A 23,317-nucleotide genomic window follows, 5' to 3' on the forward strand; every position below is an offset into this window, starting at 1 on the left:
GACAAAGTGGAAACAGTGGCATGTCAGTGCAATAAGTTCAGCCTTTGGTGCGAACTACAGGCTGTCCCAACACCTCAGTTCATCCATATGCAATTATACTGTACAGTACATTGTTCTGTGTGTGTTGTATTTTAAACTTTTAGAATACATTACAATAGATTGTGTTTATAAGCAAACGAAGTGCGGCAAAGTCAAAGTTTATTGGCTATTTGTGTTTGCTGTTCCCATAGACTGTATGATGTATGGACATGGACTCAGTGACATCACACATCAGTTTCTAAAGCAGAGTTTGAAGCCAGCTGTTGGTGGTTGCCATATTAGAAATATGTACTTAACGTTTCTTTGTTTGACCTAGCGTGATAGGGGGAGTTGAGGCAGGATTTTAAGCCCCGTTTACACGACAACATTTCATCTGAAAATGCTAAAACGCAGTGATAAAAATCTGTTTAAACAGAAACGCAGAGGAACTGAAAACGCTGTAGTAAGCATGCCAGGCCTGCAGGTGGTGCTATAACTGTCTTGTCCAAAAGCAGCTTTTGGTAGATCTCCACTGAAGTAGAGTTTAACCAATCATCTGGTGTATTGTGGAAAACTAAGAGCAGAAGTGGAGCAACAGATGCTCATTTTGTATGAAGACAGTCAGCAGATTCAGCAGATTGAGCCGCACAAGCACAACAACAACGGTACTGTTGTCCTGTTGTGTGCGCTCGCGCAAAGCGGAGTGTGACGTCAGTGTTTCCACTGAAAATGCCGGCTTACTGTTTACACAGCAACGGTGTCGGCAGCGTTTCAGAAAAATCCCACTCCGGAGGCCGTTTTCAAAAGTTTGCGTTTTCAAACCGTTGTCGTGGTAACAGCCCATTAGCCTCCTTGCTAACGGCTCCAGTGCCTCCACCTGTCAGTCATATCAGCTGTGCATCTAATTATACAAAATCGTGATATCTTCAAAACTATTCAGCTCGGAAAAAATTGTCCCTGGTTCAATGTGTGCTGGGAGAAAAAGAGCCTTTAAGAATTCATTTTTTTCTTAATTTTTATTTTTGTTTTAAGCAGGTTTGTATTTGGTCTCTGGTACTTCTGGAGCTAGCAACGAGTGGCGACTCAAGGAACTGCAGTTTTTCTGCAGCGGCTTCATTTCACAAGGCTGGAGGTTACCGCTTGGTTACTCAAGGAGTCAGTTTTATAACATTTAAAAGGCTGGATGTCATCTTGCTCAGCTCAAAATGAGGTCCCCCACAAAAACTGCACCCCCTGGTGGCTGGCTGCAGTATAGTGAAAAAAATCCATCTCCCCAGTCATTCCAGATGGGCTGTGGTCAAACTTTAAAAAATTAATACGCCTCATAGAAATGTTTCTCACGTCTGATTGTTGTGGTGATTTGAAGATATCATTTGGCTGCCTTGTATTCAGGTCCTCTTTTTTCTGAAAAGTTTCATTTTCATTAGTTATCGAGGTTAAAAACAAGGCTTTACGCAACGTTTAACAATGATTGACAGCTGCCGTTCTTGTGTTTTTTTTTTCCGGGATAGTAAAATATGTCGGAGGTAGAGTCAAGAAGTGATTAGACTCTTGAAAGACAAAAAAAAATGTTATTTTTGTCACAGAGCTCCACTCAGATTCTCCCAGAATCCCTCATTGTCTCTACTGCGCAGACTCTGGCTGCACAACTGCTTGGCTGCGCCTCATACATTTGATTATCATCCTGGTGTCTGATAACATTCTCAGTCAACAAGATATCTTAATTTAGCCGTACAAAGTCAAAGAAAAAGTCAACCATGAGCACTTTTGTATCTGTAAGGAATCTTACAGCGGCATTCAAGTGTCTCTGACTACTGAAAAAACATTTTCAGGTCTTTTCCATCCAGCTCAGGGACAAACGAGCCTGAAAGCACAAAATAGTTCAACATCAATAGCAAGCATCATCCTTTTGGTGACAGACTCAACAAAAGAGCTGCTTCCTTTCAGACCCATCACTTTGTGCTGCCATCAGGGAGAATCATGTAGGAGGCAGAGACACCAATTTCCCCTCAGAGTCCGACCTTTTCTTTTGTACTGGAGGCTTTTTCCTTTCTGCACTTACCGTCGGTGTTTGCGTTTGCCTTCTCCAACTTTACGTTTGACCTGAAGCCAAATGGGGCTTTGATATTTATGTCTGACTCACAGCAAAAAGTGAAATCAAAGGGAAAAGAGATGCTTGAGTTGGACGAGAAGAGTAAAAAAAAAATCTGCAAATATGTTCAGAAAAATGTCCCGTTTTGAGATATCGTTTTAATTTGTGTGTTTCAGATTTCTGCCAGGTGGAGCTGCGTCTGCTGGCTCACCTCTCCTGTGACCCTGAGCTGCTCCGTGTTTTCGTCAACCCACAAGCCGACGTCTTCACCATGCTGGCCTCTCAGTGGTATGCCTCACACACGTACACAGGTCTCCCCTCTTCTCCTCTGTGAAGGTGAAGCTCAAGGTTTCCTCTTTCTCCCCTGTTGTGTATGTTTTTGTGTGCTCTACCTTCACCCTGTCATCCATCCTAGTCGGTCGTATGGCAGAGGGCAGCCAGTTAAACAGATTACCAGTCCCACACACCACATTAACAACTCTACTGAGGCTTTACATTACGTGTCTCATATTATCACTCTCTCACCGTTAAACAAATTAGCTGGTGTCACAGCAGCTCTTCTCTGGTGACTGCAGAGCTTTCCTTTCCCCTCTATGTCCTTCCTTTTAATCCCTATTATCTTATTCTTTTTCATCGTTCTTGTACATGTTAATTCCACTTTTCCTGGGCTTTTCCCTTTTTTGACTGCAGATACAAAGTTGCAACTCAGATTTGTCTTTGTGAAGCACAAACACGTATAGAACCGAAAACAGCAGTGCTTTATATTTTCACACACGCCCACTCAGCTCCTCAGAAAAACAAGAGAAGATGCTAAAAATAGTTTGCATGCATATAAACATATGGATGAATAACACGACCCACACCACAAGCAAAACAAGACCGTAATGCATATTCACATACATGTACACAAACAGAAAGTAAGTGTGACTAGCTGTGAACACACTAACATGCTAACATGTACAAGTGTCTGCTTATCTTATTCTGTAGGGAGGGGAATTGATAAGATTTTTTTAATACCGATGCCCTTATCGATTCTGCTTATCAATCTGATTCTTTATCGATTCCCTTATCAACAACATTTAATTGAGTTTATACTGTAAGTGAATAAAATGTAATTGGTCCCTGAGTCTGGATATTTCTGGACATAATTATACAGAAACAGGTAAAAATCACACACAATGTGACGTTGATGTACTGTGATGTAATATATTAATAATTTAAGTAGGCCATCTAGTGTCTCAAAGTGGTTATAGCAATCGTTTAAGTTGTTTGGAACCTTTCCGTCAGCCATGAGCCTGTTAGCTTTTGACATTTGAAACTCTCAGTATTTTTTACAAAGAGTTGATGTGAAATGTTTATTGTGTCTATTCTGAAGCTGAAGTTATACTGATGTATGCTAACTGCTAGCATGTCAATGCGGTTTCCCATATACGTTAGCATCAAGCGTGCACTATTTTCTAATTTTTGTAAATAAGGTGATTTATACCATTTCGAATGTACTGCATATGAATCTCCTGAGAGAGTAATCTACATTTCTTTACGAAGTCAGTTCTTCAGTAAAACTTCAAGCTGAAAATCTTGAATCAGAGTTTTCTTGGGAAACGTTATCTAACTGCTAAGCTAAGATAGCTGCAGCAGACTAGTCGACGTAAGGCCCGGCAGCTCCAGCACAATGTAAAGAATTGATAAGGGAATCGTTAAGCACAAAGTCTAACGGTATCGATGGATTGAAACATTTCTTATCAATTCTCAGCAGGAACCTTTTTGTTTGACACCTACCCCTGTCCAAAGTTTCAGACAATCAAAAATAACTTTATTAACACAGCCCGTCTGCACAATAATGAACTTTTTTGTTTTTTAGGCTCCAAAAATGCACCAATATCAATCTCAATCATTTTGATAACAGCTGTAAAAACTCCTCACAGGAGCTTTGATAATGACCCAGTATAAATCTAATCCAATCCAGCTTTATTTGTATAGCACCTTTCAAAACAAAGTTACTGGATGCTTCACAAAAAAAACACAATACTGTTAAGATCACATAAATAAAACAGTAAAAAAAATTCATAAAACTATTTAAAAGGAGTAGAAGGTCAATAAAAAGCAATAGGACACATACAGATAGCACACATCTCTTTTTAATGCCCACTTGAAACACAACAAGATATTTCAGTGTGAGCAAAATGAGAAGCTAGTTTATTGATTGAATTTGCTTGGATTCTGAGAGTATACAAGTAAATATGGAGTACATAAAATGAACAAGGATAAAAGAGAAATTGGGGAGGTATTGAACAAATATTTCTAAAAATGTATCCCCTATATCTACAAAAAAGTGAATAATTATAATAATAATAATAATAATAACAACAACAATAATAATAATAATAATAATAATAATAACAACAATAATAATAATAATAATAATAATAATAATAATAATAATAATACAAAAATTAATATAATTAAATAATAATAATAATAATAACAGTAAAAAAAAATAATAATAATGATGATGATAATAATAATAATAATAACCTCCTAAAACCACCAATGACAGAAGCTTATTCTAAATTCTGAATATAACTTCTACCTGACGAGGTAAGACAGCAGTAAGTTAGTGCCTCTCCAGCAGGGGGAGCTAAAAACCCAGTGTGTAAAGCCTCCTTACCCTGAGGCAGATTGTTTGGTATCTTTACCTCTGAGTCACCAAACTGAGGTTATCAGTGACCTGCAGCAGCATACTCTTCAGCAGAAAAATAAGCGTCTGTGTCTTTAAGAAGGAAGTAGAGAGAGAAAGAGTTCACAGTCAGAGAGGCGTTTAAAACTTAATTACTTCAAATTTTAAACTTATTACCCAGAGGCCACAGCCATCAAGATGTCTGACCTTATGACACTCTGGAGTCCCCAAACACTGATCTGCAGTGGCAGCTCCCCATCAGCACCCCCAGAAATGCCACTTTGCAGACGTGTCATCGCTCCCAGTCTGACTCCCAGTACCACCGCTGTCTACAAGTCCTGTTACATAACTGTCTGTCTGTCCACTCCTGTGTCTCCTTTCCTTTCAACCCTTGTCTCCTTACTTAGCTTCAGTCCTTCTGTCTCTCTGCACTTCATGTCCTTTTAACCTCAATAATCACATGCTCTCTTTCCCTTTTTTTCCTTTTATGTCTTAATATAATTTCTCTTCCGTCTTCTTTCAGTTCTGCATCTGACTTCTTAACCATTCCTCAGAATCGTACTTCCTGTTTCACTTCCTTTTAAAGTTACCCTTAAAACTTATTAGACAAGTTAGAATTGTCTTGTACTCCTCAGCTGAAAAAAACATGAAACCAACTTTATCAGCCCCCTGTGTGTGTATTAATATGTTAAGTATGAATACGCTGTCATCTTTGTTTCTTAGGAAGGGAATGAGTGAAGATAAAGTGACTACAGAGGACAGAGAACACGCCAAGCGCATCGTCTACTCTGTTGTGTACGGGGCAGGTAAGGAGCAAAACAAAAACACACACACACACACACACACACACTCTCAAGGCAATGCAGATTTAAAGCAGGAGGAGTAAAAAATCAATAGATTTAAAGATCCGAGTAAGCAGCAGCTGGACCATTGACGTGTATTGTTCTCAATGACAAACATTGTGCTGCTCAGGGACTGTTTTCTCATTGTGTTGCGTCACATCATGCTAATTGTTGTATCCTATAGTAATAGAATGGTATCGTATCATATCTATTTCAAGGTAGTATGTGGAGTTGTATGACCTCATCTTGAACAGTTTAATAGACTGATTAATGTCATATAATGTTCTACTGGAACATTTTGTATTAGCATAATATTGATACCAGTGGCGGCTGCTGCTCAGTCAAGGAGGGGAAGCTCATTTTTTCCAGCCTACATCATAAATTTGTTTATTTATTTAAACGTAATTTCTACACTCTGTGTCAGCTTGTTAGCAGCTGGAGCTTCTACGTGAGACTACGACAGGCTGTAAGTGAGAGTGACAGGGGGAGAAGCTCCACAGCTGTAGCTGTAGCTGCTTATTGGCGAAAAGAGAGAGAATCTTTAAACACAACGCTTAAGAAAGGTTAACTAAAGGTAAACACCGCAAAGGAGGGTTATACTTCAAGATCACTGGTTGGCTCATTTCACTGTCAATCAAAAAGAGATTCGGCCTCAGACAGATCATCCAATCATCATGCAGAAGCCCAGCGTTTATCCAATGACCGTCCAGTTTCCACAGTGGAACAACCCACTCTACACTTCCCCACTGAAGTCAGAAGACGCTCAGCGTCCGACTGTATTAAAGCGCTGAGACGCTGCGGGGATGAATGAGAAGGAGGTGGAGCCAGTTACCTGTGATAGGAGCTGATTCTGAACAAAAGATGAAGGAATTCTAGCTCAGATTTTATCAATGAAATGTACACACAGCAGAACATATCACCACTTTTTTTGGGACATTTTAGGGGAAGCTGAGCTTCCTTTGCAGTCTTAGAGCAATCGACACTGATTGATACTATTTAATGATGAATTATCTTGTACTTTGCAACGATTGAATTTAGCTACATTTATATTTTCCAAGTCATTTATTTAGTGAACTTTGAGAAAATGTTGGCTCCAAGGTGCTTTTTAGTGTTTCTTTTTCTATCATTGCCCACTTTAAATTAACAGACCTGTCATGATTATACCAGAATTAATCCCATGACACAAAACTAAACTGGGCAGTAGAGGTGGGTGATACTGGGAATTTTGATATCGATCCGATACCAAGTAAATACAGGGCTAGTATCACTGATACTGGTACTTTTTACATGAAATGTAATGATCGTTGAATAGTTTTGTGATTTTGCCTTGAGTTGGCTGATTTTGATTATGATTAAAACACAGCACAAAGATTTTAGGCGATAAAAATGCTTGTTTGTTAACTAACCCCAACAATAGAACAAATTTTTAACTTTATAAAAGTAATAAAATAATTATTCTACCACCACAAATGTTATAGGAAAAAAAATAACAAAAAGGTCCCTCCCATTTGCACAGAGAAGCAAGAGATGGAGGAAAGTTGAGTAAATTGCTGGACGACATAAGAGAAACTGCAGTATCGATCTATCCGATACCAATACTCATCTTGGCATCGATACTGTCGATATTTAGATCGATACGCCCACCCCTATTGGGCAGAAGTTACTGGAAAAATAGACGATTTTATTGGTGCAAGAGATCCCATTTGGTTTCCATGCTTTTTCAGTAATTTTTACAATAATTTTGAAAGTATACCGCTGAGCTGTGGTTCCCGGACCTCCTGGTCCTGAGACTGCACTTTGAGAATCACTGCCATATGGTACGGAACTTAGTGTACTGTATCACTTTGTACTGTGTTGTATTGCATCCCGTTGTATCTTAGATTACTCTAACTTATAGGCCACATAACAAAACACAGAGTATGGTGCAGCATCATATCTTAGCATATTTCATCCTCTATTCACGTGACACAAAGTAATGTAACGCACTGTACCGTACCTTACAGCATCACATTCCAATGTATTCCAATGTACCGTACCTTTACGGCATCATGCCATAACCTATTGTTATATATTTTATCCTGAAGTAAAAACAACTAAACATACACTAACTTATCACATCCTAATGTATTGGACCGCACCCTGATACATGTTACATTCTAACATGATGCAGTGATTCCTAACCTATATTATTACAGATTACTTATAAAGCCCCAAAAATGCTTTAAAAACTACAATGAAAGAATACCATAAAGTAATATGTCATAACTTAGCGCTTCATATTGAGGTATCTTATTTTATTTTCTACAATTCCACATTGTATTATTTCCTTTTGTCATGCCCTGTCACACTGTGTTGCGTCTTATGCTCATAAGACCTACAAAAGGCTTAGCAATGTTAAAGGGTTACACTTTTAGCAGAGAAGGTAAAGCACAGAAAGAAGCTGAGGAGCTAGGAGATCACAGCACCTCGGAAATGGATTTTATGCAGAAATATATAGGTTGAGTGGTCCCTACAGGGACACTTCTGTTTTCCAAGTTTCTTTCATGTTGTGGATCACATTCCAGAGTGAAGGGGCAGAGGAGATAAAAATAGAGGGAAGAGGGGAAGATGAATGTACAATATACTCCCCGTGGCCCATAAAGAGCCGGTTTGTGTCACTGGTGACCCATTTATGGTCCACACACATGTGCATGCTCTTTTCAACACACACAGACACTCACACGTGAACACCCATGACCAGAGTGAGTGTGAGAGCGGACATGTGGGCGATATCGGGGCCGGCCAATCACAGGCATTGTATTAACATGTGTAAGGAGCTGAAACGGACATGTGCAGAGTGTGAGGGTGTTTACGTTTGCATTGTGCTGTCACCTGTGTGATGAAGGCGTGTTTTACTGTCGCCGTGCACTCATCACTTCATCAGGTTTTATTGCTGGTGACCAATTTAAATGCTTATGGAGAACTTCTGTTTTTTTCCATAGGGAAACACGACACAGCAGCAGCTCCGATCACGCTCTGTGTCACTAAGCCACAGGGCGTACTACATACAGACGTCTAATAAATGACTACTTTTCACACACCTTTTGATGACTTAAGAGCTTGCTGTCAAACACAATCAATCTTTAATTCTTCAGTTAAAACAATTCTCTGCATGACGTAACTTCTGCTCTTGACTCATTTTTTATATTTGTTTAAGAAAAAGAAACAAAAAACTTGCCTCTTTAAGTGACAGCTTTCTTATCTCAAGCACACAGAATCCACAAAGTTAATTGGCTCAACCGTCATATTGTTTGAAATCTAGTTAAAAAAGTAGATATTTGTTTGTTTGTTTAATTTTTATTTATTTTTTTGAGAAAACAGATTTCAGCAGACATGAAAAGCATCAAAGTCGAACAATCAAAAAAAAGGAGAAATAAATAAATAAATAAATCACAACCACACACACAAGAAAGAAATACTTTGAAGATCTATCAACTAGAGCTGCACGATTTGGGGTAAAGGTGCGATTTGCGATTAGGTGGACAATATTGCGATTGCGATTGTGCTTGCGATTTAATAAAAAAAGTTGTGTCATGATGAGTCTACACGCTTGCTTGGTTATCATGGAGAAAAATCTCAATTGCATGTGCTGACATTGCGATTGCGATTGCGATATCCTCTTTTGCGATTACATAATTGCGTGTGCTGACATTGCGATTGCGATTGCGATTGCGATAATCGTGCAGCCCTACTATCAACCCTGTATGGTTCTGGGAATCCATAAAAAAGTCTATCATTATTTATTCCTTGATTTAACTTCATTAAATTTCTTGAAAAGTCTTTTTTTATTTGTGAGATGACTTTAAAGTTTATGTGGGACACATTTCAGACTAATCCTAAATACTTTATCAAATCTACACTGTCTAGCTGGCGTCATGAATTTTTCTATTTGTAGATTTGTTCATTCACATGGTGATTCCTGCATTTAAAGCAGCTTATTATGTATGCATTAGAAACCCGCAAGAACAAGAGAGAAGAGGAAAAAGAAAATGTGGGTTTAATGAAATTTAGCTGTAAGATGAAAAATAGTGTGAGGAACATGAAATGTTATGTTGACTCTACCTCCCGACATATTTTACGATCCCTGAAAAAAATACACGAGAACGTCAGCTGTCAATCATAGTTTAACGTTACGTAAAGCCTCGTTTTTAACCTTGTATAACTAATGAAAATGAAACTTTTCAGAAAAAAGAGGACTTGAATACAAGACAGCCAAATGATATCTTCAAATCACGACAACAATCAGACGTGAGAAACATTTCTACGAGGTGTATTAATTCTTTAAAGTTTGACCACAGCCCATCTGGAATGACTGGGGAGATGGATTTTTTAACCTTTATTGCAGCCAGCCACCAGGGGGAGCAGTTTTTGTGGAGACCTCACTTCAAGCCGAGCAAATCGACGTCCTTTTTTTAAAAAAAATTTTTTACAGTCTATGGTGAGGAACGGTTAGCAGGGACTAGCTTAAGATACGTAAACAAAAAAGCTAAAATGGGTTTAAAATGTCCTTAAAAGTCAACTGAGGCCATGTTGTGCTTTTGTACTGTTTTTTACTGATACACATACCTTATTAAAATTAAATTTCTTACCAAAACAAATATATTCATTTGACAATTTCAGCTTTTACAAAAAGTCTCACAAGACTCACTGATTGGAAAATCTCCTTGAAACAGCAGATTAGTCAAAAATGTACCCAACAGAAACATCCTGCTCTGTTTTTTTAATCCTTTTCAAACCTTTCGAGTCAGATTTGGGGTCCTTATATCATAGCTGCTATAACAGTGAATGGCAACAGTGGAGGAGACTTCTAGAATGCTGTAAGAGGCATGTAAGAGAGAAACTGTGAATCATGTAAAGCTACAATGAAGCTTTCATAAGCCTGAAAATGAGCTTGATACCCCCTCTTTAATCCCCAAACTAAAAACTAACTTTATGGACTGTACAGTGTCAGGGGAAAATGTCTTTGACAAGTTTTTTAGCAAAAAGAATTCACTCAAGTCTTGTTTGTTCGTTTGTGTTTATTCGATTCATGATAACATAAAAAAATAAGTACAATACAAAAACAAAATCAGTCTCAAAATGAATGAAAAGGAGCAGAAAGAAGAAAAGTACGATAAGCAAAACAACCCACAAGTTAGTCAGTTTAGATATTTTGGCGTCACTTTCTGAGAGCTGTCACGTTGTCCATCTTTTTACACAGGCTAAATTAAAAATCAGAAAAAATGATTATTTTTCACAAATTGCTTCATGTTCAAAGTCAGCCTATTACTGAGAAATCAACTTGTAAAACCTGCATTCGATATTTTCACAGATACACAAACAGGTAAATAATCTGGCTCTGTTGGGTAATGTTCCCAGACTGAAACAGGACACATGGATACATCATCACATAGGACATTTACTGTTTCCCCCTGAGCAAAACATCACAACAAAATCAAGAAACATGTTTAACCAATCAGCAGTCAACCTAAAGCACATGGTTTGCATCAGATGCTGAAGGGAACGGGGCCAGCTGCAGTTCCTGTATGTTTAGACTGCGTTCAAGAAGTCAACAAAACCTGACGCTCTTAAGACGACCATGAAGCGCTGTGGGGGAAAAATAAGCAGCATCTCAGACTGATGAATGAGTCAATTCATAGAAAATCAATAAACAGTGATAGATAGCCTAATGTGTAAAAGCTATTCATCTCAGACTTGTAGCTGTGCACAGAGTGCAGTCTAGAAAGCAAAAGGTCAGAGCTAAAAGTATGGAGATGCAAAAGACAGCGACAAAGTGGAGGCAGACGCTGAAAACGTTGGCTCGAAGAGGAAGACGAACGGGGGAGGTGTCAGAGGAGAGAGCAATGTAGGGGAAAGGGGAAGAGAGAAGGAGACGAGAAGTGGAAGGAGGTCCTGATCATCACAGACAGGCGGCTCTTAGAGGGAAGGATGCGTAGTCATGGCTACCAAATACTAAAAGGAAGCTTTCTCCTGCAAGACAATAATCAGGGCAAGGGAGGAGGGGCGGAGGGAGCTATGGACTATAAATGGGTCAACTAATACAGAGGGTGGAGGGGAGTAGGATGAAGGAGGTGAGAATTGGAGAATATGGTCATTAGAGTTGATAAACCAGATTTCTTTTGGTCGTCAGCCATTGCTTCATTTGAAATTAATAGAATCTATAGAAGAGAAGAAATCAATACGATCGAGGATTATTCTAGTTTCTGTTTGAGCTACATTTGCAAACAGTATCAAACAGTCGGTAGGGAGAGCAAAAACAGGCACGTCAAACTCTGCCTTCACGATGCCCTGACTACCATCTGTGTGACTTTTTTCATTCCTGTAAAAACATTTTGTGTTGCCCAAATAGTTGAAGAGTTACGGTAATAGAAGCACTTGTAAATAAGAGCAGCTTGCACCATTTATTGTCTTTGATTGGAATATCGTATGTATTGTATAAACTGGGTTTCTTTACCACACCAGAAGGTGAAATGATCAACCAAGAAAAGTCATACCAGAGAGACTCAGTAGTAGGTCAAAGGTCTTTGAACTGACCTCATTCAGCAGGAATGCAGCTTCATACACACAGGAGCACACTCATGCATGTGTTACTTTCTGAGTGGGTGATATTCACATCATCTTCACGGTGACTTTGGTTACACAATATGTCCTGAAAGACGCTTTGGTCCTGACATATCTCAGTGACAAAGCAGCCGCCTCATGGACAAAAGTGTCAACTCAAATCAGTCGTCTTCAGCTTGACTTAAAGTAGGGTCATTCAGGACTTTGATACCAACAATCAGCTTGAATTTTAGAAAAGATAAAGCTACTACTAATGAGCCAGGTGGAACGCCATTTTTTACATTTAGATGCTTTGTATACAGTGTTTGAAAATAGTCCAAAATAGTACAAATCAAAACATTAAGTAATATTAAAAAAGTTGCATATTACTGTCAACATAATAAGTTGACCTTACTCAAAACTGGAAGATGTGATATCAATAAATTTGTCTGATGAATTAAACAAATGTAATAATAAAAAATTGAAGCAGATCAGAACAACTAAATTAAATAACATTTTAAAGAACAGCTGGGTCTCATGTCCACAGCGTTCCCTCCTCACTCATGGTTACAAACACTGTCACAACAAAAATCTGCTCTAATTTCATAACTTTAGTAACCGTGAGTGAGGAGGGAAGGCAGAAGATATGAGACCCTGCTGTACATTGAAATATTGTTCTTAAGGAGGCACAGGTTGTCTGAGCCCCACGGCACTGACTGGTGGTCTGTGCTCCAACACCAAGGGGTGAAACGGCTGATTGTTCACGCGGGTGCAGTGGACATCAGGAAGGATCAGTCTGAAATCTTAAAGAAAGACTTCAATGAGCTATTTGAGCGTCTTGATAAACTGGAAATACCATACAGCCTTCAACACAGCCCTCAACACGACCCGCAACATGGCCCTCAACACGGCCCTCACCACGACCCTCAACACTGCCCTCACCACAGCCTTCATCTAGGTCCTCAACACCGCCCTCAACACCGCCCTCAACACAGCCTTCATCGAGGCCCTCACCACAGCCCTCAACACCACCCTCAACACAGCCTTCATCGAGGCCCTCAACACAGCCCTCACCACGGCCCTCAACACGGCACTCAACACGACCCTCAACACTGCCCTCAACACGGCCCTCACAACGGCCCTCAACGAGGCCCTCACCACGGCCCTCAACATGGCCCTCAACACGGCCCTCAACACGGCCCTCGACACAGCCTTCATCGAGGTCTTCAACACGGCCCTCAACACGGCCCTCAACACGGCCCTCAACACGGCCCTCACCAAGGCCCTCACCACGGCCCTCAACACAGCCTTCATCGAGGTCCTCAACACGGCCCTCACCACAGCCTTCATCGAGGCCCTCAACATGGCCCTCACCACAGCCTTCATCGAGGCCCTCAACATGGCCCTCACCACAGCCTTCATCGAGGCCCTCAACATGGCGCTCAACACGGCCTTCATCAAGGTCCTCAACGTGGCCCTCACCACAGCCCTCACCACGGCCCTCACCACGGCCCTCACCACAGGCCTGGGACCCGCCTGCCGCACCTACACCCTCCGGAGACACTTCGCTGTCGTTCTTGTCTCCACCCTCACCCATGAGACTACCTGATCACCTTGAAAGCTTGGTGAAATCAGGGATCAAAATGGTTCCCCTCACGCCAGATGTGACAAGGTCAATGATTTCATGCTCCAAAAAGAATCCAGCCCCCCTCCCTCCCCGGGCTACTCCACCAACCAAAGCCCCCCCAGCTCGGCCCCCACCATCGGTGCCCACAGCTGTTATCTCCAGCAGCGTCACTGCTGTTGTCTAGGACACTGAAGGCCTCTGTGTTGCTATACCCCATATCAACCAGAGGCCCAGGGAGGAAGTGTTGTCTTCTTCAGCCATAACAATCATCAAACCCCGCAGATTAGAAAAGAGAGGGACAGTCAGACTGTCCCATCAGAGAAATCTAATCCATATCCCTTGTAAGAACACAGCGCCCACTTCAACCTTAGTTAATCTTAAACATGCAGTACTCAATGTCGGATCTTTAAATAACAAATCACTTTTAATTAATAATTTTGTTTCCTCTTATGATCTTGATTTTATGTTTTTAACTGAGACATGGCTTGACAAAAACACAGCTAAAGCAGTCCTGATCGAGTCTAGTCCACCTCATTTCAGTTTTGTGTCCGAAACGCGACAAAACCAGAGGGGTGGGGGAGTCCGTGCCATATTCAGGGACAATATACTCACCCGCAAATTGTCGTTTGGAGTTTTTTCAAAATGGAGCTAAAACAGTCTTCCATACTCTATATCACCATCTACAAACCACCTCAGAGTTGTTTTATTGATGATTTTACCGAATTTCTTTCAGTTGTGTGCACTGATTTCGACTGTTTGGTCATAACAGGGGACTTGAATGTGCACCTGGATGTAGCCCATGAAAAACAAGCCAGAGACCTCACTGCTGTCCTTGAGACGTTTGGTCTAACTCAGCATGTGACTGAACCTACCCACAGCAGAGGACACACTTTGGATGTGGTCATTACTAAGAATGCTTTCATTTCAAAAGTGGATGTTGTCAATGTTGTCAAGTGTCTTAAATGTTTTGGATACCATTGCTCCTGTCAAGGTTAGAATGGTTAAAGATATGCAAAAGGCGCCATGGAGAAAAGAAGACTTAGTCAGGGCACAAAAAAAGGGAGTGCCGTAGAGCTGAGTGGAAATGGCGCAAGTCAAAGCTCCAGGTTCATTATGAGATCTACAAAGCAAAGTTATGTGTGTTTAACCAGACTTTATGTAGAACATGGGGAAATATTTTTCTCAAATCATCAAAAACTACAGTAACAACTCTTGTGTCCTGTTTGCTACAGTCAACAGATTAACAAATCCTCCAGCTTCACTGCCCCCAGAACTCATTTCTACATCTAAATGCAATGAGTTCGCAATATTCTTTAACGACAAAGTTCAAGCCATTAAAAGTACAATAATTTCATCAATACAAGGAACTACTCTGCAGCCACTTAGACACCCAGAGCTGACACATTTCTCATTAGTAACTGACAAAACAGTCAAAGAGATCATCTGCAATCTGAGTCCATCAACGTGCTGCCTTGACGAGTTACCCACTAGATTTCTAAAGTCTGTGTAGAGCAGTTTGTTACCACAACTCGCTCATCTGGTCAACATCTCACTTCAGACTGGAACATTTCCAAAGGCTTTAAAAACTGCTGTCATTAAGCCTCTCCTGAAGAAGAGCAGGCTTGATGCCACACTACTGGATAACTACCGGCCTGTATCAAACCTGCCATTCTTAGGCAAAGTCCTAGAAAAAGTTGTATACCAACAGCTTACTGACTTTCTCCTGCATAACAATGTGTCTGATACTTTCCAATCAGGCTTTAGGCCCCACCACAGCACTGAGACAGCTCTGGTCAAGGTGACAAATGATATCCGCCTGAACACAGACGCAGGCAAAGTCTCAGTCTTAGTTTTGCTGGATCTGAGCGCTGCCTTTGACACCGTTGACCATGTGATTTTATTACAGAGGTTAGAAAACTGGGTGGGAATCTCTGGTACTGCTTTAAGCTGGTTCAAGTCCTATCTCGAGGGCAGGACTTTCTTTGTTGAAATTGGTAACTGTGTCTCAGACCAAATGGCCCTGACCTGAGGTGTTCCCCAGGGTTCAATCCTGGGACCCCTATCGTTTAATTTGTACGTGCTCCCATTGGGTCAGCTAATACGCAGCTGTAATGTGTCCTACCACAGCTATGCTGATGACACTCAGATCTACGTGTCAAAGACGGCAGGCGAACATGGGCCTGTAGATTCACTCTGTCGCTGCATCGAACAGATCAGTGTGTGGATGCAGAACAATTTCCTCCAGCTGAACTCAGACAAAACTGAAACCATTGTCTGTGGCCCACAGAAACAAAGAGAAAGTGTCATCAGTCACATTCAGACGCTCTCTCTAAATGTGAGTAACCAGGTTAGAAATCTAGGGGTGATATTGGACTCAGACCTGAACTTTAACAGCCACATCAAATCAATAACATCAGCGGCTTTTTACCATCTCAAAAACATTGCCAGAGAGACTGTTCCACGCATTTGTCTCCAGCAGGTTAGATTACTGTAACGGTCTGCTCACTGGACTCTCAAAACGAGCTGAAGGACAGCTGCAGTACATCCAGATCGCTGCTGCTCGGGTCCTGACCAGAACCAGGAAATTCGACCATATAAGTCCAGTGCTCAGGTCTCTGCACTGGCTTCCTGTGGCTCAGAGAATAGACTTTAAAACAGCTCTGCTTGTTTACAAGTCCCTTCATGGTCTAGCACCAAAGTACATCTTGGACATGCTAGAACCATATGAACCAACTCGGTTTCTGAGAACCTCAGGGAGAGGTCTCCTGCTGGTACCCAGAGTCAGGACTAAACACGGTGAGGCTTCATTCCAGTTTTATACCCCCAAAATCTGGAACAGTCTTCCAGAAGATGTGAGACAGGCCTCAACTCTGACAATGTTCAAAGCCCGGCTGAAAACAGTTCTGTTTAGGACTTACTGGCAGAGTGACTGTGCTGTCTTTGTTTAAAATAATCTGTGACTGTTAATTGAAAATCTGTGTATCAAAAGTATTGGTGAAAAAAGTGATATTGAACATCCCTACTTGAAATAACTGGAATGCTGAACTGTGATTGGATGATGAAACTCTTTTTTTTGTATTCCTCGCCACGCTCTGAATGCCTTTTTTTTTCCCCTACATGTACTTGGGTTGAATCCCCAGAAATAAGTTCGTAACACTTTGTGAAACGACTTTCTGACAGGGAGCGCCCTGAAAGTTCACTCCTGTCTGTGATCTTGCTCAGTGTTCTGAATACTACATGATGACAGAGCGCTGACAGGGCTAAGAAGAGAAAAGCTCAGGAGAAGAATGAATCTTGAAGAGGCTTAAAAGGGTTGAAGGGAGACTGGATTTCACCCTGAAATTTGAGGGGCTCTGAGTCCTAAAAAAGTAACACTTTCCGAGTTTGAGGATCCATTGGACACGTTTCAGTCATGAGAGGAACCCAGGATTTGAAAATGTGAAAAAATACTATCATTGTTGACGTAGGAAGGCGAGCCACCCTTCCCTCCTCCACCTTTGGGGCTACTTCGGCATGACATTACTCATCACCAACCACACATCATCACACACTCCCTGTGGCTCAGCACACACACACACACACAAGCAACACACCAGCTGTGGCGCCTATTAGCTCACCTGTTCTTCTTCTCCATCGATCTCCTCCTCACCTCTGAACCCTCCTCTGTTCTCCTGCTGCTCACTGTGTGCCGCACACTTCCTACAGCACACGTACACACAGTGAGACTCTTACCTTGATCTTGATTTTTACACACATACACACACATATACACACACATATACACACAGCCTTACCTTGCAGTCTTTCCCTGATCCCTGTCCTCTTTCCTTTTATCTTGTCCTCTTCCATCGTTCACCCTTCACTTGGCTCTGCTTTTTTCCCCCTTAATTTTTTTACCCCCTGGACCTGTCTGCCCTCTATTCACTCTTCCTCCTTCAGCTTCTTTCACTGGCGCCTGCCTCCAAACTCACTGGATGTATGATGCAATATTCAGACTTTTACTTTGGAAACCAGTCCAGAAACTAGCTGTAAAAAAAACAGCAAAAGTGTGATATGATTGTGGTTGGTTTCCTGGTATGTGCCTGTAAAAGGTTACACACTTTAGAGACAGTTCGTTAAGGGTACGTTGTTATCCTGCAGGTCGAAAGCGTCTCTCTGGGATCCTTGGGGTGAGCTCAGAGCAGGCCAGCAGATTCCAGGACAGCTTCCTGCAGACCTACAAAGAGGTCCAGACCTTTATCCAGAGGACCATCCAGCAGTGCCACAAACAAGGTCTGTGTGCTTACACTCTCTGTCTCCAAATGAAATTGTGCAGGTATGCACGATATATCAGTATCAGTATCTGCAGATGTTGGTCATTTTCAGCATGTTCTCAATTTTATCATCAGTTTGTTTGTTTTTTATCGATAAATATCTGTAAATGTCGGTAAATATCGGTCATAACAGCAATATTAAGATCCGATATCGGTAACAGCCAAAATTTTCATATTGAACGTCGCTGTTTTTAGCCTCTGTTCTGACTTTAACATCCACACCCATTTGTTCCTGTTTGCGCCACTGTTCAACTTCAAACATAGACGACTCTTTCAGAAGGAGCAAACTGAGAAAACAGGAGCAACTGATCACAACACGCTCATTTGGGATTAAATAATAGTGAAAAGCAGACACAAGCGTTCATCTACATTTCAAAGCTACAGAATCTAAAGGTTTATTTTCACAGTTATCTCCATCTTTCCTGTATACAGGAAGTTGTCAACACCAAAAACCAGCAGTGAACACACAGATGAATTTTTTATTGGTGGCAAAAAAATTCCCAAAATAACTTTGTGTTGAAAAAACTGAACTGATTTTTTATTGTATGTACTTCAAAAAGTACTTATTGACTTCGCAGTTGACAGAGGATTATGGGGTTTTGAGTTTTTGTTGCATTGGTAATTTCAAGTTTTTGCGTCTATTTTTTTTCTAATTTTTGAGTTTGTTTTCACTTAAAGTGTTTTTTTTCTGGCTTTTAGAACCTCTGATAGAGAGGACAGAGCGCTGGACAGGGTTGGAAATTCAGATTCAAACTCTGGCTGCTTGCTCAAGGGCAAGGGTTGTGGGGCACACAACCCAGACCGCTATTGGAGCTTCAACATTTTCATTTTTTTTCTGTAGTCAAATATATTTCTGTCTTTTGGGTTCAACAATTTCATTATTATTATAATTTATTGTGTTTTCCCCGTTTACACCAAGCGGCACAGTTTGGTACAGTTCAGATTGGTAAAGCCTGATCCTGTTTTGGTTACCACAGCTAATATGCAATTTCCTTGCTTCCCAGATAGCCGCATCGGCTATGTAATAGCATGACAGCATAGCACCGCTACTCAGTGTACCTGAAAATCTAATGAAGAAGAAAAACTTTACACAGTAAACAAGAAGCAACGATGGAAGACATCCAGCAATTCGTTGTCTTTGTGTTTGGCATGTGGCTCTTTGTTACAAATGGGAAGTCTTTCGACCAATCAACAGACTGCAGTGATCCTAGCTCCACCCTCTAGGGTCAGAAAAGTGGGAGGGTGTGGGTTGGTAATTTATGGTCATGTCTCAGTTTTTGTCAATGGAAACGCCACAAAATTGGTACCGTACCGAGACGAACCAAATTGAACCACTTGATGGAAACAGGGCTTAAGACTCGAAGTCAAACTGTCACAAACGTTGACACATGGTTGTTTTGAGTCTCAAAGTTGCTCAAGCAGAAACAGGAAAATCGTTTTTTTTTTCTCTAAAAGCTCCAACAATTCAATCGCAGATAAAAGCATTTAAAGGAGTGTTATTGCTCAACTAAGGGTCGCAGTTTAACCGCAGAAAGCAAAGGGTTAACATGAAAGAAGAAATCAGCAGAATGCCCTAAAGATATGTGTTTGTTTGGGTTAGGCCCTTCTGACATGCTCTGTGTACGCTGAATTTCTGATGCTTCCACACACACACACACCCACGCTCTCAGTGGGTTTGAGTGTGTGTTTGTCTGAGGAGGAAGATGTGCTTACATTGGCAGGAATGAGACAAACTGCTGTGGGTCAATACTTGAAGCGGACGAGGTGAGTGAGGGGGGGGGGGGGGGGCTGAAGATTCAGATGGGACAGTCTTTTTATACACGGCCTGAACTGCCAACGCAGCACACCTGAGACTTAAACAGGCTTACACAAAATAGTGTAAAGTCTGCACTTTAACCCGCGCTGCACAGAGTGCATGGGTCCAGCTTTGACAGGCGGAGGGATGAGGTCGGCGCAAGCCAACGCTACTGCGGCTAACAGAAGAAATGAACTTGTTTCTGTTTCGAAAACTCAAATACAGAAGTGGTGCAACAGATGTAGATTTTGTTAGATTCAGCAGCTCAAACACAACATGGTAGTCTGACATTTTTGTTGTTGTTGCTGTCTGGTTCAGGCATAGCAATTTAAGTTGCCACAACAAAAGTGTAATGTGCAAAGCGTAGCATGACGTCAGCATTTCCACTGAAAACTGAGGCTTGCTGTCTCTACAGCAAAGGTAGCGGTGGCGGCGAGGGCATTTCAGGAAAATTCTACTCTGGAGGCTGTTTTCAGTACGCAATAGATTTGGGTTTCGTCGTAAAACTATGGTGTAAACGGCCCTTAAAAGTAGTGCAAGGGTCTTTTGCAAGAAATGTTGGCGTCATCACTTAAGGATCTCTTAGCTGGCTCAATGCACGTTGGATGGGTGGGCCTCAAACACCAAGGACAAGCCTCCAGGTGGCTGGCCAGTCAGAGGGAAGAGGTTTTGTGGAGCCAGGAGCCTTAAAGTGATTTTCCAGGATGGAACAAGTTGGGTCCTATCACCGAAAAAATCTGATATTGGTCTGCATTCACGCTTTATTTAGAAAATTTTCAGCGCGTTACTTTCACACAAAAACACCGCTAAATAAGGCTCTAGTTCTCATCGTGTCGTAAAATGGCGCTACCTCCGCTGCAGAGCCACAGCTGGCTACGAGGCACTCGCCGCTTAGTGTATCAGTCCGCGCGCGGCGTGCCAGATATAAACAAACGCAGGTAGTCTGCCAGGACGAAGATACACGATGAGAACTAGAGCCTTATTTATGGCCCCGTCTGAGTGCAGAGGAAACCGGTAGAGGAGCAGGGAGGGGGTGTTTGGTGTGTGCGCTCTGAGCTTCTGCTGCACAAAAACACTGCTGTAGGGGTAATTTCTGCCCTAAACCTTGTGATAGGACCCAACTTGTTCCATCCCGGAGTATCACTTTAAGGCTGATTTATGCCTGATGTGTCCGCTGGGTCTGCGTGGCTTCATGAGGATGAATGACCCCCTTGCGCGGTCCCTTTCACACAAAAAATTTCCACGCCGCACACACTTGAAAATTTCTAACTTGCCAGACGGAGACGTGCGGACAAGATGGCGGAAAAACGGGATCTCCTAGTGGTTGAAGTGCAGAAATACAGGCATCTGTATGACTCTTCACACAGAGATCACAGTGATAACCGAGTGGTAAATAATTCATGGCGTGTTATTACGACCACTCTCTGCAGAGAAGAAAACAAGGTTAAAAGAACCTGTAAAAATCTCCAGGACAGATATGTCATGTTGCAAACAAAGGCAAACTTCTTCGACTCTCATTCCGTACGTTTGTGATACACCGCCCCCCTGCGGTTTCAGGAATAGACACCAACGGACGCCACGCGGGATGTTAAAAAGCATAAAAGCCTCATGCGCTCTCTTGGGCGGATCTTGTGCGTCACATTCGCATACCACAAACCTTACAGAGACAGAAATATATCAGATACAGGCTGAAGGAAGGGTTTCTGAAACACCAGTGAGAGAAAAATACTTTCTTTTTAGCTGTAAATTGTTTAAAGCTAAGACAAGGGTACTGCTTTAACACATTTTTCACCTTCTTTTCCCTGGTATTCCTTTAATTTGTAAGACTTGTCGCTCCACTGTTTCCTCTACACTCCATTTTTTTGAGCTCCTGTCAAAGGGCTCAACCATGTGTGGTAAAGGAAGAAGTGAGGTCAGAAGAAAAGACACAGTAACTTATCGACTTTTAAGCACATTATATATCACAGAGGGAGCAGATATCAGCTGAACAACTGTCGATGTAGTTGTTTTGCGGCACATTTCCCTGATTGGAATTGATTTAGACTTTTGCTTGTGTTACTAAATTTGCAACACGAAGGGAAACGTGTCCCTGGTGGGCCGCTGTTTGAAACACTGAGGCCAATGTTGGGTTAAGACCTCAGCCATCTTTATTTATTATGTGTACGGTGAACTAATGAGTTAAGTATGAACCAATTACAGCCAAATCAAATAAGTGGAAATCTTGGAGAAAGAGCCGCTTGTGTGAGCACTAAAACATGCTGCGATGTCAGCTCAGGCTTTTCTCCCAGGCTGTTTGTGCATGGAGAAGTAGGTCCGTAGTGATTTTATCTTGTATAACAGCCTTGTTTTGTTGTGAATGCCAAGAATTAGGTCAGTGCAGTCAATGTTTTTTCATACCACCTTTGTCACAAACACTGACCCAGTGCCGCTCACCAACAGGTGCTCCATCACCCGTGAGGCGCCCCGCTTCCCTCTGCCTCCGGGGTCAGCTTCCTAATCGAAGCAGCACAATTGACTCATCCCTCGAAAAAATGCGGGGCACAAATCAGTGAAGAAGCCTCCTCTCCGCTCTCAGGGGCAGAGCGATGGCTGCGCCAAACAGTCGGCTTTAATTCAGCTCATCACCATGGTGATCCTCCCATCGGAGACAGTGCAGGGATTTATCTGCCTGACTCGTCCCTCAGTCTTTGTCTTCTGTCTCTTGGTCCCTCTTTCTTTTTGTTCATTTCCTCTCTTTCTCTTCTATAAATACTATCAGCCTTTACTCTTTACTCTGATTTTCACATCAGTTTCCTTTCACCTTCCCTCACTACACACTTGAAACTGAGCTTATCGATGAAATATTTCTCAGAGGAAATTTACAGTTTCTCTTTAGATTTATCAGTTCTGACTCAGAGAGCAGAGATTAATCCATGCCAAGGCCCCTTCTCCTCTCCGCACAGAGTTTGGACATGATTGGTATCTGATACAGCCATATTTTGTTCAGTACTGCTGCATCCTGGCAGGATGAGTTGAGCTGAGGGGGGGCAGTGCTGCCTCAGCTGTTGTCATATTTGTTGGGAAATGTGTTAGAAAGGGCAAAGTGAAGGTGAGGTCAGCTTCACAGTGTGGGTGTAACACCAGAGACAGAAGAAAAAACCTGAGAGATGTAGCAGAAAGTAAAACAAAGACGAAGATAAAGCAAGAATCTGTTTGAGTGCTGCAATAAATTACTTCTGGACTCTGTCTGACACTTGCTGTCTTTCATTTTTTAAATGAAACAAAGCCACCTCTCACGGTGAGCCTGCGCATTTCATCAAATCTCTTGAGATGACTGCTTCAACTCCACTTGTAAAGACGCTGCAGATGAAAGGAAGAGAAGGATTTTCTTTCTT

The 23,317-nt window shown here is 41.7% G+C and overlaps 1 protein-coding gene across 1 annotated transcript in view; it reads left to right on the forward strand.

Annotated features, from left to right (window-relative positions):
* poln (polymerase (DNA directed) nu) overlaps positions 1 to 23,317 on the forward strand; it is a 76,188-nt gene that overhangs the window by 47,098 nt on the left and 5,773 nt on the right. The window contains exons 20-22 of the mRNA XM_074662358.1: positions 2,287 to 2,398; positions 5,511 to 5,593; positions 17,976 to 18,107. Coding sequence (XP_074518459.1) covers positions 2,287 to 2,398; positions 5,511 to 5,593; positions 17,976 to 18,107 — 327 coding nt within the window. The remainder of the gene's footprint in view (positions 1 to 2,286; positions 2,399 to 5,510; positions 5,594 to 17,975; positions 18,108 to 23,317) is intronic.

Source organism: Halichoeres trimaculatus, unplaced genomic scaffold (assembly GCF_033239565.1).
Source record: "Halichoeres trimaculatus isolate MK-OKI-2021-1 unplaced genomic scaffold, fHalTri1.1 fHalTri1_scaffold_22, whole genome shotgun sequence".
Lineage (NCBI taxonomy): Eukaryota > Metazoa > Chordata > Actinopteri > Labriformes > Labridae > Halichoeres > Halichoeres trimaculatus.